The 15878-nt window shown below is 39.2% G+C and overlaps 1 protein-coding gene across 6 annotated transcripts; it reads right to left on the bottom strand.

Annotated features, from left to right (window-relative positions):
- Positions 1–10694: 10694 nt before the first annotated feature.
- On the bottom strand, positions 10695–15878 carry LOC133717544 (protein EXPORTIN 1B-like). 6 transcript variants are annotated; one of them, XR_009849718.1, is made up of 5 exons: positions 15676–15878; positions 12436–12945; positions 12171–12308; positions 11740–11829; positions 10695–11398 (listed from the first exon to the last, which is right to left on the bottom strand). XR_009849718.1 is itself a non-coding variant. In XM_062144264.1 (5 exons), exons 2-5 carry the CDS (start codon positions 12843–12845, stop codon positions 11240–11242), a joined length of 402 nt encoding a protein of 133 aa, XP_062000248.1. In that variant the 5' UTR covers positions 12846–12945; positions 15676–15878; the 3' UTR covers positions 10695–11239. The 6 variants fall into 6 exon arrangements, 2 of the variants coding, with proteins under 2 accessions (XP_062000248.1, XP_062000247.1); XR_009849717.1 differs by lacking the exon at positions 12171–12308 and having other exon boundaries at positions 12436–12704; positions 12831–12945; XM_062144264.1 differs by having other exon boundaries at positions 12831–12945.

Below are 15878 nucleotides of genomic sequence, written 5' to 3'. Positions count from 1 at the left end.
AAGCTACCTGAACCTATGAACCGGCTGCGCATTAAAATCACGTCCAAAGGCAGAAGCTAAGAACTGGGGGAGGATGCATCAGGCATGACATCCCTCATGGGAAGCACCAAAGTTGGCAACAACATCAGCTAGAACATTACCCTCCCTATGGATGTGTGACAACAGTTCAAATATCCTTATTAACGCCTAGTGTCATATTCTTATTATCCGCACTGACTGATCTCATGGTTAGACTATTTGATTCAAGATCAAACTAGGGAAATCCAACGGTCGAATTTCTGTATATCGATTGTCGATTTTTCGAACTTTGAAAATTCCTGATCGATATCAAACCTTTACCAATTTCCACCAAAATCATATCTACAAGTTCCAAATGCTAAACTCAACATAAATAGCCAAAGTAGAAGGCCGGAGATAATGGTCTTTAATTTACACGGCAAATAATGGTCTTTACACTGTGGACCTGGACGAGTTTCTAAAAAATCATAACCATGTGCTTCTTAAGAATCATGTTGTTGATACAGATAATGGTATTCATAGTACGTGATGATGATGACGATCGATGAACGTTCAAGCAGCTGCCATTGAGCTCAATTATATTTATCGTGAGCAGCCACGTGTTCGGGTTTCGTTTTCCCATTCTTGCAATGGTTTGATTCTCCTCCAGTTATCAAATTTGGAGTTGTATTTGGTAAACCCTGCAACAAGAGAATCCAAGAATCTAGCAAAACCACTAATACACCATTACTAGTCCCGCAATTATAATTATCACCTATATGGATTTGGTTTTGATTCCTCCACTTCTCACTAACAGTTGGTTCAGGGAGACATCTTTATATCTGATGAAGATTTTGTTTACGAGTGGTAGATCTCTTGGTTTAGTGTCTATAACTTTGAAACCGATTCGCGGCAGCATAAATTAGCATCCCCGCATGCCTACATATTTGCAAGTTTACGCTTGCATTGAAACGAAAATGAGGTCCTGTTAAAAGGTCGTTTCCATTGGTTGATGGAGTCGTTCGACATATATGATGAAGATGAAGCATTTGCAATTGTAGCTATGAATGCACCAGTGTTAAGGACGTGAGAAATTCCACTACCGGCTGCCTCAATTTTCCATTGTCGTCAATTGGTAAAACTAAGGCATTCTCCAATGGTGGGTTTAAAGTCTAAATTAATTATAGACCATTGTTTCCCGAAATCCATCTCCAATAAGAGGTTGGGTCTATTACAAAAATCAAATATGGAGGTCTAAAGTCTATTGGTTGGTCTAAATATAGACCTTGGTTTAGACCATGAAAACCAACAGCTGGCCCACATGGATGATTCAAATGTATTAGAGTATGTAATTGTAGACCTCAAACGATTGGAGTTGGAAAAATTATAGACCTTATTATTTAGATGAATAGTACTTTTTAAAGGTCTAAAAATTTAGACCATGGTCTATTTTAGACCTTGACGATTGGAGATGGCCTTAGAGCAAGTCCACCCGTTGAACTTGACCGGTCAAGACTATTCACCGCCTTTTTGCCTTGTATTTCCACTATTGAGGTTGGCAGGTCAGACACTGTAGTCAAAATGTCAAGAATGGTCACTTTCGTAGTTAAAAGGCGGTGAATAGTCTTGACCGGTCAAGTTCAACGGGTGGACTTGCTCTAAGGGCCTTCAGAGGGTGGCTATGCATAACATTAGCGATACTCGAGCCCCATCATGAAGAAACATATATTGAGTACGTTCTTTTCGGCAACAGTAGATAGACGATGCGTGAGCTTCACCCGCTGTTATTCTTCTAGACATTATGTTCTTTTCCACATTGAGTAGAGTAGTAGACAGCAAACACTCCATTAAAATGCCCAAACAAAAACAAAGCAATCATCTATCAAATCAGTCTGAAATATAAATGGAGTGAGGAAGTCATGGACTAAAATGAGGGTCTTCATCCTTTACATTGAGTTATCACACACTCCGGTTTCTTGACCGAATCTCATGATTTGGTTATGTTTGGAAAAGGTTAGTTCTGTACAATTTTGATGATGAAGATTCATAAAGCTTTCAGAATCTATCGCTTGGTGAAATTGGAAAAGTTGGTAGATTTCGAGTATACATTGAGAGCCTTGTTCATTTAGGGATCTCAACAGCATGAGAATAAATTCATAGATATATCATATATAAGAGAGTAGAAAAGATCAATATCAATCAGCAGGCTAGGCTCTTCTTTTTTCTTTTTTCTTATAATCTCGTTGATTATTCAACAAGCTAAGGTGGTGTTCAGTAACTTTTCATGTATGTATTTTCATTTTAGAAAATAGGGTGAGAATGCGTTCGGTGACCTACTTCTTAAAACGTGGAAAATTCTATTTTTAACTCTTACAGAGAAATTGAAAACAACAATTTGACTTTATTACTTTTTTTTTTTTTTGAATAGAAGTTGATTGTTATTCAATAAATCAACAACCAATTGGCCATAACTTACAAAACTTACATAAGCAGTCCGGCAAGAAAATCCGATAAAACCTATCCAAACTAAAGCAAGCTAATTAAAATCAATGGGAAGCTCACATTTAAGCAAGCCTGCCCAAGCATAAGAAAGTTTCGCCTCCTACGGAAAGAAATCATTCAACTAGCCCTCACTTGCCAGTCACGCAATTGTGGTACAAGCAAGAAACTAGAAATGTCATAGAAGACTCATAGAAACTTAATCACACTCAAACAAGCTTAAGACCCCAATCAAAGAAATTAAACAATAGCCAGCTCCTTCCCTAGCGAGTTGGAGTTGATATTTGCACCAGCATTGTTACCTTCATCTTTCAAAGTACGCTTATTCCTTCATCCAACAGGACGACTTTTTTCTTTAGAGCTGTCCCCAGGGAAACCGGAACCTCCACCAATTCACCAAGGTGAAATTCCGGAGGTATGAAAGCCAACCTAGGCTTAAAGCTCTTCTTTTTCACACCCAAGATAAGATGTTTTTCTGAATTTATCCCAATAGCAAGGCCCTTTATATTGGCCCCATCAGCAAAGAAATCCGGCCTAGTCCCATGCAGACCCGGTCCAATCCCAAGCAGACCCAGCCCAAGGCCATGCTGACTAGTCCCAGTCAACCCAGCGGTCAACCCTAATTCAAAATTAGGGTTTCCCGCCGATTTTTCCGGAACGAGCTCTGCACGCCCCGTGGCCGGCTAACCCTATCCCAGCACCAACGTTCCAGCCACTTCTGCCACCCCAGAAACCTCCGGCGCATCCAGTCCCACCGTCGCCGGCATCTCTGACCCAACAACCAACCCAGAAACCGCCGCTTCCGACGCCGCCAACCCACCTGGGTTTGCTTCCACCGCGTGGTCCGACCCCGCTAGAACCAGTGCTGCACGCGCCTCCGCCTCCAATCTGCCATCACATATACCCCCTCCATGACCAAAGAAGCCACAAGCCGAACACAACCCATGACATTTTTCATACTGGAGTTCCACCAACACCGAGACCGTAGGAGAAAATTGAAAGGTCTGCCGCGCCCAAATCCTCCGCCGGACGTCCTGTACCACACGGATCCTTTGAATAGGATCCTTTCGTTGCACCGCCCCCTGATCAACCTTAACGAAGGAACCCAACGCTCGTCCAATTACGGTTAAGGCCTTCTCGTTGCGCATAGCAATGCGCAACCTCTTCACTGCCACCCAAACCTCCAGGAGATGCAGCGAAGCCGCCTTGAGATCTGAAACGCCGTCATAGTCTGCCAGCAGCAACATAGAGTTGTTGTAGAACCATGGACCGCAGGAGAGAATCCGATTCTTCACCTCTCTATCCTTGAATTGGAAGACAAAGATATCCTCCTCCTCCTGCCGGATCAGAACTCTCTCCTTCAACCCCCAAACGTTGGAGATCGCCGCCGAGAACGACGGGATCACCACTGTCTTCTTGGATAAAAGCCGACCACAAAGGTAGAAAAATGTATCATGGATTGCATCCTCTCCTCCAACAAGGCTCACAATGGCCTCCTCAGAAAGTGCAGAAGGAGCCACCGTGTTCTCCTCCGCCATCGCGTCGCAAACTCGATCAATGGTACAGCTAGGGCAGAGAAACCCTAGCAGAGCAAAGTCGACTAGTCTTGTGATCACTAATTTGACTTTATCACTTTCTTCTTCTCCTAGTTTAGAAAATGTGAAAAATATTTTTTTGGCACTAAATTATTGAACCGTTTTCAAATTTGGAAACTACAATTTCGTTTTCTCGTTTTTTTTTAAATGACATTTTAGAAAATCATTTTTGAAAGCATTACCGAACATGCAAGTGTTTTTTGTGTTTTTACTAAATTGGTTGCTTAACCAATTTGGTCAAAAATTAGAAAATTTTGCCAATCAAACATGAAAATAATAATATTTACTATTTGACAATACATTTTAGTTTCATTATTTTTAAGCGTATAATCCTCCTACCCACATGTATATGACCATGATAATACTAAAAACAAGTCAATACCGATAATAATAAAAGAATGGACTAAATACTGTTTAGTCCTTGAGCTTTTGACCATAAAACACTTCAGTCCCTGACCTTCTAATTTCACACGTTTAGTCCCTGTACTTCAAAATTTCAGACCAATAGGTCCTTGCTGTCTAAAAGTCGCGGCGAAATGTCTATTATGCCCTCAGTTCTTTTTTTTTTTAATTAATTAATTATTTTATTTTTTTTGGAAAAGGAATTCTTTTTCCCTTTTTTTCTTTCTGTTTATTTTTTAATGTTTTTTTTTCCTTTCTTTCTTTTTGTTTGAAAAAAAGAATAAATAAAATAAAGAAAAAATAAAAAATAAAAAAAGAGAAAAGAATAAATTTATTTAAAAAAAAGAACTGAGGGCATAATAGACATTTCGCCGCGACTTTTAGACGGCAAGGACCTATTGGTCTGAAATTTTGAAGTACATGGACTAAACGTGTGAAATTAAAAGGTCAGGGACTGAAGTGTTTTATGGTCAAAAGCTCAAGGACTAAACAGTATTTAGTCCTAAAAGAATTATTATTTGACATTAAAAAAATTATGCGTTGATTGGTGTTGTAGTTTTAGGATGGTGAAACCAGGAAAGATTGCCTTAGCTAGCTTATATATTGGTGGAAGAAGTACACAGTAATTCAAGGAGTATACAGTGAAGTCATTCGGGGATCGACAACTAGTGAGTAGCCATTAAGAAGACGTGGGAGGTACTGGTGATCGGTATCTATAATGAGCCTGTGACTCATGCCATATGCAACAGACTTGTTGAAAGGATAGGCAATTACATTGTTGATTTTCTTGGGATGTAATAGGTGGAGATATAATGTATGAATCAATTTTATCTTTAAATTTGTGACATCTTTGGCTGGATTGTAATCGTTTTTAAATAGTAAAATTCATCAATTTATAGACGAGTGAGTGGAAACTTTCATTTGAAAATGTTGGTAATGAAAAGATGATACTTGATGAAGAGCTGGAATAATTCTAAAACATATAGGAAAAGATGATTCCTACACTTCAAAACTACCTAAGAACTCTACTGAATAATAATTCCTAAAACAATCTGCAACATAAAACATTCTTTATCACTGGTTATTCGTCATCAGTTATCATTCGAGGAATCAAAGGCATTACATTTTTTTTTTTAAAGAACACTCCAATTCTCTGTATTAGTAGTAGCAGGAAACCAGTACTAGTATGGTTTTGAGAGGATGCAACTAACATCCAGAATCAATACCACTGTAGCCAATCCATTAGATATATTAATCATGTATCACTAACATAGTTCAACAAAATAAAAAGAACTATCACAGTGCCTGCTACAATGCCTGTAGCCTAAACATCATACTCTTTCGTGAATCCTATCAACAAAATGTGGCCAATGCCTTCTAACTTCCTCATAAAACGCGGATAATGACATCTTTTGCTGATAATAATGCTCAAATACGTTTCTGAGAAATCTGAGAAGCTCAGGCATCAGATTAGTCTGATATTGATCATCAGGTGGGGTGCTGGTGGTAGCTGCAATAGCAGAAGTGTTCGCAGATGGCTGAGAAGTGCCTGCATATGGGTGATGACCAGTACTGCCTCTGGCTGACTGAGGACGAGCACTAATCAAAGGCATTACATGTAACTACTTGTTTTGGACAAAATCACAGGGATGCCATGACCACTTTAGGCACTGGTTGGTGGCTACTATGCAACACAGACCTCTCTGAATTGTGAAATTAATTTCCTCCAAAATCTCACAAACTGAGGCAATAATTGGGCACAAGGCAGAATTAAGACCTTTTATGGTTTTCCTTTCTATAGCGAGAACCACTGAGATATTTGTGATATAATAAACATGTAAACTTTGTTTAAAGATTGATTAGTGTGCAGGAGCATACATGGGGTCTGAGATCACAAACACAAGTTTGAACGTCATCTTTCTGAAAAGATGGGAATCAAACATTCGTTCACAGCCGCAAAAACAGAGTAAAATATGTTGAAGCTTTAGCAGCTAGGATAAAAAAGGTCGATTGTCATTGGGCTTCTGCTTTCCGACTCTGTTTTTGATTATGGGTTCTTAACCAATAAGGTTTGGAACAAAAAAAAAAAAAAACCAATAAGGTCAAAAATATTATAATTTTGTTCATTTTGATAAACACATTCTAATTTTGTCTAATAAAATCAAGTTAATGTTTCTGTATATTATTTATTAAAAAAAAAGAGGACAATTATAAAATGTCATTCATACCTCTTAGTATAACTAGTTGATGTCGTACACTCGTACAATAAATTTATTGTATGGGTGGTGCAGATTTTGCAGGTGTCTCTAAATTAACCACTCATCGTTTCTTCAGGTCAAAATAACCTCACAACAATGACAAGAAGAAGCTTTTGGTGGAGCACCGCTATTGAGAAATCAAATCCTACATGATCTAGAATACTTATTGTTAGGTGATTTGCTGTATCAAGTAGATGATCTAGAATACTTATTGTTAGGTGATTTGCTGTATAAAACGTTGTAATCATTCATCAATTTGAATCAAGAAAATACTAGCTTCTTCACATTCTAAGAATTTTTTATGGTATCAGAGCATACGCTCTTGAGAACCTAGAAACCCAAAAACACACATCCTAAGACACAACTTACCTCATGGGCGGAGAAGAAGAACAGAAGGCTGAAGTTCAGCAACAGAACTCTTCCAAAGCCTCAGCACCATGGGAGAATGCCAATCACCCTCTCTTTCTCCACCATTCAGATCAACCAGGAGCTGTCTTAGTTGCACAACCTCTGATGGAAGATAACTACACGACATGGGAGCAGTCGATGACTATGGCGCTCACCATCAAAAATAAAAAGGGTTTTATTGATGGAACCCTCATCAAGCCAACTCACAACGTTTCTGAGTAGCTACAGTGGGAACGATGCAACACCCTTGTGAAAACCTGGTTACTAGGAGCTATGTCGAAGGAGATTGCAAGCAGTGTGATCCACTATAAGGATGCGCGAGGTATGTGGTTAGAATTGAAAGAAAGATTCTCTCAGATCAATACAGTTGCACTTTTCCAAATTGAAAGCGCCATCCATGGCTGCGAACAAGGCACAACAACAATCACATCATTCTTTACAAAGCTTAAAAGCTTATGGGATGAGAAAGATGCACTCTGTGCTTTCCCTCCTTGTAGTTGTGAGGCTGCTTCTCAGGTCAAAGATTACATCGAGACGCAGAAAACCATGAAGTTTTTGATGGGGCTGAATGAAGGCTATGCGCAAACCTGAAGTAACATTATTGGTATGGATCCTTTACCAACTCTTAACAAGGCTTATGCTATGGTCCTTCGTCAGGAGAAACAGGTAGAGGTATCCACCGGGAAAAACACACAGGCCTCAGAAGCTTCAGCATTTGCTGTGAGGAAGTCTTCCCGTGAAGTTCAGTTTACAAGAGGAGATACCAAGTGGTGCGAAAAATGCAAAATGGACAACCACAATACCAAAAGATGCAGGGCACACCTCAAGTGTACGTATTGTGGCCTCAAAGGCCATACGTATGACTATTGCTGCAAGAGAAAGAAAACATTGGCAGGAGAAGAAGGGAGCTCGAAAGAAAACTTTGTGGGAATGTCTAATGAAGGCTAGGCAATGAAGACCTTACTGGTCTTCCTTTATCATAGAGTGAATGCAAGCAGATGATGAGATTTTTGAGCAAGATTAAGGCCGCAGCTAGCAAGACCAATGACGACCATCAGTTGCTAGAGATGTTGAACACTACACAACCATCTTCTACAAATTTTGTTGGTAACGTTCCTAATTTTGAAGAGATGTCAGGTAAAGCATTTGCTCTCACACAACACAATAAAGATGTGATTTGGATATTAGACAGTGGAGCTAGTGACCATATTGTATGTAATCCTATCTATCTTACGTCATCTCGGCCTGTCCATAATCGTACAGTCAAATTACCTGATGGTACCATGTTGCAAGTCTCCCATATTGGGACTGCAGTCTTTTCCTCACATTTTATGCTGCATAATGTCCTCTGCGTCCCATTGTTCTACTTAAACCTCATATCTATTAGCAAGCTTGCGTTGGATTCCTTTTATGTCACCATATTCATCAAACAAGTTTGTTTTATACAGGACATTCAATCGGGGAGGATGATTGGGACGGGAGCTGAAAGTGAGGGACTCTACTGCCTCAATATGTCCAAGAAAGGAACGTGCAATGTGGTGAAGACCAAAACTCAAGACTTGTGGCATCAGCGACTCGGTCATCCCTCTAGCAAGGCGACTTCTTTGTTCCCTTTTATGAAAAATAAAACTTGTGATCTTAGTCACTGTTCCGTTTGTCCTCTAGCTAAGCAAACTAGACAGTCTTTTCCCTTAAGTTTTTCGACTAGTACTTCTTGTTTTGATTTAATTCATGTGGACATATGGGGTGGCTATCATGTACCATCCCTTTCTGGAGCTCAGTATTTCTTAACAATTGTTGATGATTATTCCAGGAGTACTTGGGTTTTCCTCATGCATCATAAGTCCGAAGCAAGAAATTTACTCATTCTTTTATCACTTTAGTTGAAACACAGTTTGGGAAACGAGTCAAGATTGTTTGGAGTGATAATGGTCCCGAGTTTAAGTGTGTCGAATTCTATTCTTCTAAGGGTATTTTACACCAAACGAGTTGCATTAATACGCCTTAGCAAAATGGCATCGCTGAGCGTAAACACAGACATTTGTTAAACATTGCTCGTGCACTTCTCTTTCAGTCACACTTGCCTAAACCTTTTTGGGGGGATGCCATATTGACCGCTGCTTACTTAATAAATAGGACACCAACACCACTCTTACAAGGGAAAACACCCTTTGAGAAGTTGTTTCACAAACCACCGACCTATTCCCAGCTTCGTGTCTTTGGTTGTAGGTGTTTTGTTTCCACCCATCCGCTGCGACCTAGTAAATTTGACCCTCGTTCTACTGAATGTGTTTTTCTGGGTTATCCTCACGGTCAAAAGGGTTACAAGGTTTATAGCTTAAAAGACAAGAAAACATTAGTATCTCAGGATATGATCTTTTTCGAAACTGAATTTCCTTATCAGGCTCGGACTCCCACATCTTTGACTCCTGATAACTCTTAGCCATTAAGTCACTTATTTCCTTCCTCATTTAATTCGTCCCAAACATATCACCACCTCTCACCAAATCTTTTCGAATCTGAGTTTGATTCCAATCCCATCACGTCACCAGATCTTCCAGGATCATAATCTGATTCCAATCCTAACTCTCCAAATCTTCCAGGATCACAATCTGATTCCAATCCTAACTCTCCAAATCTTCCAGGATCACAATATGATTCCAATCATAACTCTTCCAATCCCATCACGTCACCAGATCTTCCAGGATCACAATCTGATTCCAATCCTAACTCTCCCACTTCTTCCTCAACCGTATCACCTACCACTCATTCTCCAATCATCTTAGACTCTTCCACTTCCCAAGAAGTTACTCCACAACCACGACGGTCCACAAGAACCACCAGAACCACCAGAATGCCGACCACATTGCAAGGCTTTCACATTGAGTCAACCCTTCCTTCTCGCCCTACACCGTCGTCCTCCACGAGCGAAGTTCAACCTTCAGGTACTCCTCATTCCATTGCTCATGTCTTATCCTATGACAGACTTTCTCCCACACACAAAGCTTTTACTGTCAATCTTAGACTATAAAAGGAACCACAGTCTTTTTCTCAGGCCGTACTTGCACTACTAGAATTTTGGTCTTTGACATCGGCCAGAAACCGATGTTAAAAAAGACATCGGCCAGAAACCGATGTTAAAAAAAAAATCGTCCGATGTCTTAGTGGGTGATGTTAAAGATCATGAAAATCCAGACATCGGTTTTTAGCCGATGTTAAAAATAACTCTAGACATCAGTTTCTTATAACGTCTCGATGTATAAAATGACTCCAGACATCGGTTGCTTTATAAAAAACTGATTTTGTTTCCTCTTGTGACATCGTTTTACGAAAGAAATTGATTTATATATCAATATTAGACATCTATTCTATAGATAGAACTGATGTTCTTAGTCATTTATGACATCAGTTTGTTATATTAAGTTGTTGAGTTTTCGTTCTTTTTGCTTCAATTTCTAGTTTAAAAGTGGTTTGCTTCTTATGTGCATAAATCAGTTTCTTCACTAGAAAATTATCACAATGAGAATACAAGTGGTAACCAAAAGAAAATTCTCATTAATACTATTTTTGATAAAAAGTGTACAAAGAGTAGGGAGAAGGGGACATATGGCCTAAACTTCTCCATATACAAAACAAAAGGCTTGCAAATAAGTAAAACGGTCATTGTGTACCATTCCATAAGCAAGGCCATCTTTGCACTACTTTATGCAAAACAAAAATAAAAATGAGATTAAGTTATACCAAGCTATCCACTTCCACACAGATGAATTTAGAATCTTCTAGATCCATACCTTCTCATCACTGGTTACATGGACACTCAGTGAAATTGACTGCAGACAACCAAACTCTTAATCAGAAAACAAAAAAGATTATAGGGAAACCATACCCATAGGTATTACTTTATATTATAAATGCACAAGTGGTACGGTGATAAACCAGATTGGGATGCAAGCAACCACAGTGACTACAATATTTTACATAGGATGTTTTAGAAGCGAAAGGCCCCCCTTCAGCAATAGTACTAGATACAATTAAGCTCACTATAGATCCTGTTGAAAATAAATATATCCATGCATATCACTACAATATTTGAAATGAAGATATATAACTGGACAACTGAAACTCGACTAACATCTGAAAATGTTGGTTATACCTGTAGACATTAAGCATGTTGAAAAAGATCAATGAAATCTGGGTTAAGAGAAATGTTCCAAGAGAGCTGGCAACCCTTGTGTTTGTCTGCAAACCAAAGAATAATTACAACTGATATCCAAAACAGGACCAACTAAAGGATGGTCAACAACGACTATTATCACACTTAATATTGTTATGACAGACATTGGATACAAAGACAAAAAGAGAAAAAAAAAATTAACATGTAAAAAGCCCATTTAGGAACCTGACAAACGAAAGAGAAATTGCAATCTTATGTACACAAAATAAACAATATTCAACAAAACAGTCACAGAACACAGAAAATGAAGATAATAATCAGGCTGCATTATATAGTTTGACCAGCAAAGCATAATATGGATCAATTTTCTACAGGATACCACCATTATATTTCAAGAAATGTATACCTGTAATATATTAAGAACGGTTCGAATCACTTCCTGATCTTTAAGAACTTCGACACTTTGGCGTGCTTGCCCAATGATCTCGGACCATTTCTGAATGACAAGTACCTTATAAGCCACACAATATACTATCAGCACCTGCGACTTTGCAAGTGTGTGTTGTGTGTGCATGCAAGGAGGATATGAACAGGTCCTAAAACAGTGGTATTCATATTTAACCTGATTTGGGAGACTCATCAATCTGTGTAAATATTCATCCCTCTTTTGGGGATCAGATTCTACTTCAAGCATATATCACCATAAAATCTTTCTACTCATACATAAAAAATTGATCAATAGACCAAGATAGAGCTTATGGCCTATTGTATCACCATAACAGAAGCACTAACTACCACCCTAAAAACAAAACGACAACAAATTGGTATATCTGATACCTTGGCTTTAAGAGCAAGACGAGCCATGAGAGCTGCTGCAGCATTACCCGCATTATTTTCCTTGATGAAACTAATGGTGGAGTTGATGACCAGCAGAGTAATAATAACCGCAAAATCTTGCCAGTCAGGAGGCTTCCCCTGCATACAGATAAACAAATATCACAAATCAACAAACAAATCACCAAAAATGCAAGCAGTGTAAAAAAATAGCAAGAGTAACCCGAAAACTTGAAAAACTTGCTCTCTTGAAACACAACACCCATACCACACAATTGTGAGAACATGAAGTGGACCAAGGAAAGGAGACATAACTCAATACAGTCGGGCTGAAAACTAGCAAAACGTTTAAAAGAGAATCTGAAACCTTCCCAGATCAGTATCTCAATGGGCAAGAAAAATAGAAAAGGAAGAAAAGGTGAAAGCATCCAAGAGCCATAGATTGCTTGACACATGAAAATGTAGCAGATATCATTGCTTGGCTGGCAATCATCGCTGCAAGTGTGGCTATCACAATGACTGGCCAAAAAAGACTATCTGTTTCTCCACACAATTCGAGAACGGGAAGTGTCAGAATAATGCACCAAACGCCAAGAGATGTCCCCTATGAAACAACTAGAGTAAAATTGAAATGAATAGGTAGCCATGATGTTGGACGGTCACCTGGTACAGAATCATAGAATATTCTATGAGAAGAATCAGGGTATTTCATAAGATAAGCAGCTTGACCCATGTAAGCAAAAAGGAGGCATGGGAACACCACAAAAGAGAAGGCAATCTGTCAGGACCCACCCCGGAATTACCCTCCTAACTCCAGGATGGACCTGCGGGGCCCACTTTTCGGGAAAATTCTACAGAACTTCCCCTAAAAGTGGACAACCCTAACCTTGCTGAAAACACTTCTAAGTATAATAAATTTTTATGCTTGAAGCCACCCTGCTTCCTAGCAACAATCCGCAAATTTCCAAATATAAACATCGTACTACACCAACATAATCATTGATATAAATTACAACCCAGCAATTCAAATCTTTCAACTTCCTCCAATATTATACAACTCCCATACACTCATAATTATACAAATGTATAAATCCAACCTTTTAAGGTACTCAGAGCAATCTATAGAACACACTCGAAATATGATACATAAGGTAGGTTAATAAATAACCTACTGAGGATAGATAGCAAAGGTGGTGCTAGCCTCCACTCCTAAGCCGGTCAGCAACGCTGCGATCTGGGCAATTGAAACCAAAGGGCCCAGGGGAAAGTACATAAAAACGTTAGCGTGAGTGGACAAAATAAATAAGCATAACGGAAGAAAAGTTTATACTTTCCCACAAATTTAAATTTATAAAATCTCGATGCATGCAACATTTATAAAACATATTTCTTTAAACTCAAAAACTCGTGAAAAACATACCAGCCCCGCTGGTTAAAAGAAATCGGACTAGCCCCTCTAGTCAAGTAACGATAAAATATGGGGAAGAAATTTCACCATACGAAAGAAGGGAGCCTCCCAGGCTCGGATCGGAGTGTCCCACACTCTGGAGCATCCCATGCTCTGCTCTTACTCACCCACAAACACATAGTAAGCAGGGAGGAGTACTAATAGGCTAGCTAGAAATAAAATATAGCGACCCAGGTATGGTGGGTAAAAACCATTAAAATCCAGTAAATCTATAAGGCTTCCCCATAAGTCCCGCGAATAAAGAAAACACAGGTACGATTCCCAACCGTACCCAGAAATTCTCGTAAAGGGTCGTATATATCAACAGCGTGTCCCACACGCTAAAAGAATAATTAGATTATCAATAAGGCATTCCCAATGCCAAAATCGAAAGTCGATAAATAAATAAGAAAATAACTCAATCGAAATCCCATTTCGAAAATCCTTTAAAAATCTCAAATTGACGAATAGAAAGATAATATAAATAGTATAAATCCGGAAATCACATCGAAAACAATTCGTCGAGAATCAACATCAATTATAAATTCGAATCCGAGCATAACAACTTAATAACCGAAATTCACAACCGGTATAAATCATAAATACTTCATAAAAATCATTATTGGAAGCAAATCCACGAAATAAATCACAAACAAATTCCGAAATCAATTCATATGCTCGGAAAGTAATATGTTAATTAAATAAAGCATTAATTCAAGAAAATAAACGCATGCATCATTATTTAAAACAAAAGTCCACTCATAGTGTGCGGCTAAACCTGCCGTCGATCCGAACCCTCCTCGAGGGAATCCTCCTCACGTCCTGTACAATATAACGTTCGTAAACCCATAATTACTGGATGGAAAACTATATTACGATAAATAAAACCAAATCCTAACATTATCTTTATTTGCCCAAAACCTCCCAATCTTCTTCACTAATGTCATTCCCTTAATGTATGGGCTTTAGGGCCGAATCAAGGAAATCCGATGGATAGATTCCTCGTAATTCAATTAACAATTTCTACCCTTGAATAAACATCGAAATCCATACTCCCTCTTCTCTAATTCTATCCCAAAGCTGCCATTATGAAACTAAATGTATAATTGACTAATTATCTCAACAACAGAAGTTAAAGACCGGCCAAACACTGTCTCACGCGCCACCAACAGTGGCGGCGCGTGGCACCCACGCGCCGGTCCCAACCTCCACCACCGGCTACCAAATTCCATGTATAGCAACAACTCAACCCACTGATTAATTTTCTCAACTACAACACATCCAAATTTTACCTGGAAATGGTCGAATCCGGCCGGTGAAGATAACCCAGAAATTCAAGAACCCTAGGTTATCGATTCGGCCTCTACACAGCAAATTGGAATGCAAGACCTTAGGGGAAATGATCTCCGTCGAAAACCGAGCCTTCGACGCCGGTTTGGTGACCGGAGATGGCCGGAATCGCCGGAAATCGACGAAAACTCCAAACTGCAGCTGTGAAGAATTTTGCTTCGATCCGAGGTTTCTTGGCCAAATCGTCACAACCCAAGGCTGCTAGGGTGCAGGGAGGAAGGAGGCGCTCACGTGGTGGCCGGACGGCGAAAAATCGAGGGGGAGGCAGAGTGACCGAAAGGGAAAGAGAGAGTTCGGGGGAGAGGAGAGAGAAGATGGTGGGTTTCCGGTTTTGGAAACCTACCACAGTAATTTCTTCTTTTATAACCAAATGTTACCATGAATACGAATATTTATATTTTCGGCCATAACTTTCACATACTAAGTCCAAATTTTACGCACCACATATGCACGCGCTCGGTTTAAAGTCCTCTACAACTTTTATGAAGGAAATTTTCTCATAAACGGCCCCGAACAAAAGTCAACCTTTTAGGGCCACTAAAATATCGATAAAAAGTAAAAATTGAAAGTATTCGACAATTACCGTCCAAATAGTGAGTAAATCGTTAATTCTAAGTTCGGGACGTAACACAATCTGTGCAAGATGTATAGACTATGTAAGGTTTTTGATAAAACAACAGGCAGAGAAGTAAAGGCTACTGATCGGCCAACCTGTATGGCTCGTACAGAGAAATGTCCTAGATCAACAAACATAGCTTCAGCTCCTGCAATGGCATAACCGATGCAATGATGTAATTGATTAAGTTCTTAAATCCACAAGACAAATTGAAATAGGAAAATAAAATGGCCATCACATAAAAAAGATTCAGTAATTATTCTTAGGCTCTACCAACAGAAAAACTAAGAGGTACCCA

The sequence above is a fragment of the Rosa rugosa genome, chromosome 6 (genome assembly GCF_958449725.1).
Source record: "Rosa rugosa chromosome 6, drRosRugo1.1, whole genome shotgun sequence".
Classification (NCBI taxonomy): Eukaryota; Viridiplantae; Streptophyta; class Magnoliopsida; order Rosales; family Rosaceae; genus Rosa; species Rosa rugosa.
The sequence above is the reverse complement of the archived record's forward strand: the minus strand, read 5'-3'. Positions and strand labels throughout refer to the sequence as shown.

What these genes read in the sequence shown, in the direction of transcription:
- LOC133717544 (XM_062144263.1), bottom strand. Translation starts at nt 15,717, where the DNA reads ATGTTTGTTGATCTAGGACATTTCTCTGTACGAGCCATACAG. An exon ending in GTCTTGCTCTTAAAGCCAAG is followed by an intron (nt 11,830 to 12,170) that starts GTATCAGATATA and finishes CTTGTCATTCAG; the next exon opens with AAATGGTCCGAGATCATTGG. An exon ending in CCGTTCTTAATATATTACAG is followed by an intron (nt 11,399 to 11,739) that starts GTATACATTTCT and finishes TTTGGTTTGCAG; the next exon opens with ACAAACACAAGGGTTGCCAG.